General features: G+C 61.1%; 1 protein-coding gene across 1 annotated transcript in view; it reads left to right on the top strand.

Moving 5' to 3' along the window:
- The window catches only part of LOC138363872 (circumsporozoite protein-like), a 1,128-nt gene extending 880 nt beyond the window's left edge, over nucleotides 1-248 (top strand). The window contains exon 1 of the mRNA XM_069323328.1: nucleotides 1-248. This exon is cut by the window's left edge and continues 880 nt beyond it. Coding sequence (XP_069179429.1) covers nucleotides 1-248 — 248 coding nt within the window.
- The last annotated feature ends 274 nt before the right edge of the window (nucleotides 249-522 follow it).

Below are 522 nucleotides of genomic sequence, written 5' to 3'. Positions count from 1 at the left end.
GGGGCACCAGCACCAGCCTGGGCAGCAGTAGGAGCAGCAGCAGAGAAAACAGCAGGGGCAGCAACAGGGGCAGCAGCAGTGGCACCGGTAGGGTCACTGGCAGAGGCAGGGGCACCGGCAGGAGAAGTAGCAGGGGCAGCCGGCCGGGTTACCAACAGGGGCAGCAGAAGGGGCAGCAGCAGGAGCAGCAGCATGGGCACCGGCAGGAGAAGCAGCAGGGGCAGCCTGCTGCCCATGATCGGCGATAGCTTCTTGTTGGGTATCCTGCCTCTAATTGTGGCTCCATGGTGGGTGTGGGGGCACATTCGTGAATGAAAGTCTTTCCTCGTTTTTATGTCAAATAATGTTTCCCATGTTCCTTCTCAGGCTCGTGGGGTGGGCGACCAAGCCCCCGAGTCAGACTGTGTTGGAAGACCAGGCCCTGTAGCCCCTGCTGCATTGGGCCCCGACATTACTCTTCCTTTAACCCTCCTGACTACTCCCCTCCCTCCTCTGCGGTAGGGTCGAGTTCCCAGCCCCCAG

Source organism: Procambarus clarkii, chromosome 1, assembly GCF_040958095.1.
Source record: "Procambarus clarkii isolate CNS0578487 chromosome 1, FALCON_Pclarkii_2.0, whole genome shotgun sequence".
In the NCBI taxonomy this organism is placed as follows: domain Eukaryota; kingdom Metazoa; phylum Arthropoda; class Malacostraca; order Decapoda; family Cambaridae; genus Procambarus; species Procambarus clarkii.
This window is presented reverse-complemented; position numbering and strand designations above follow the sequence as displayed.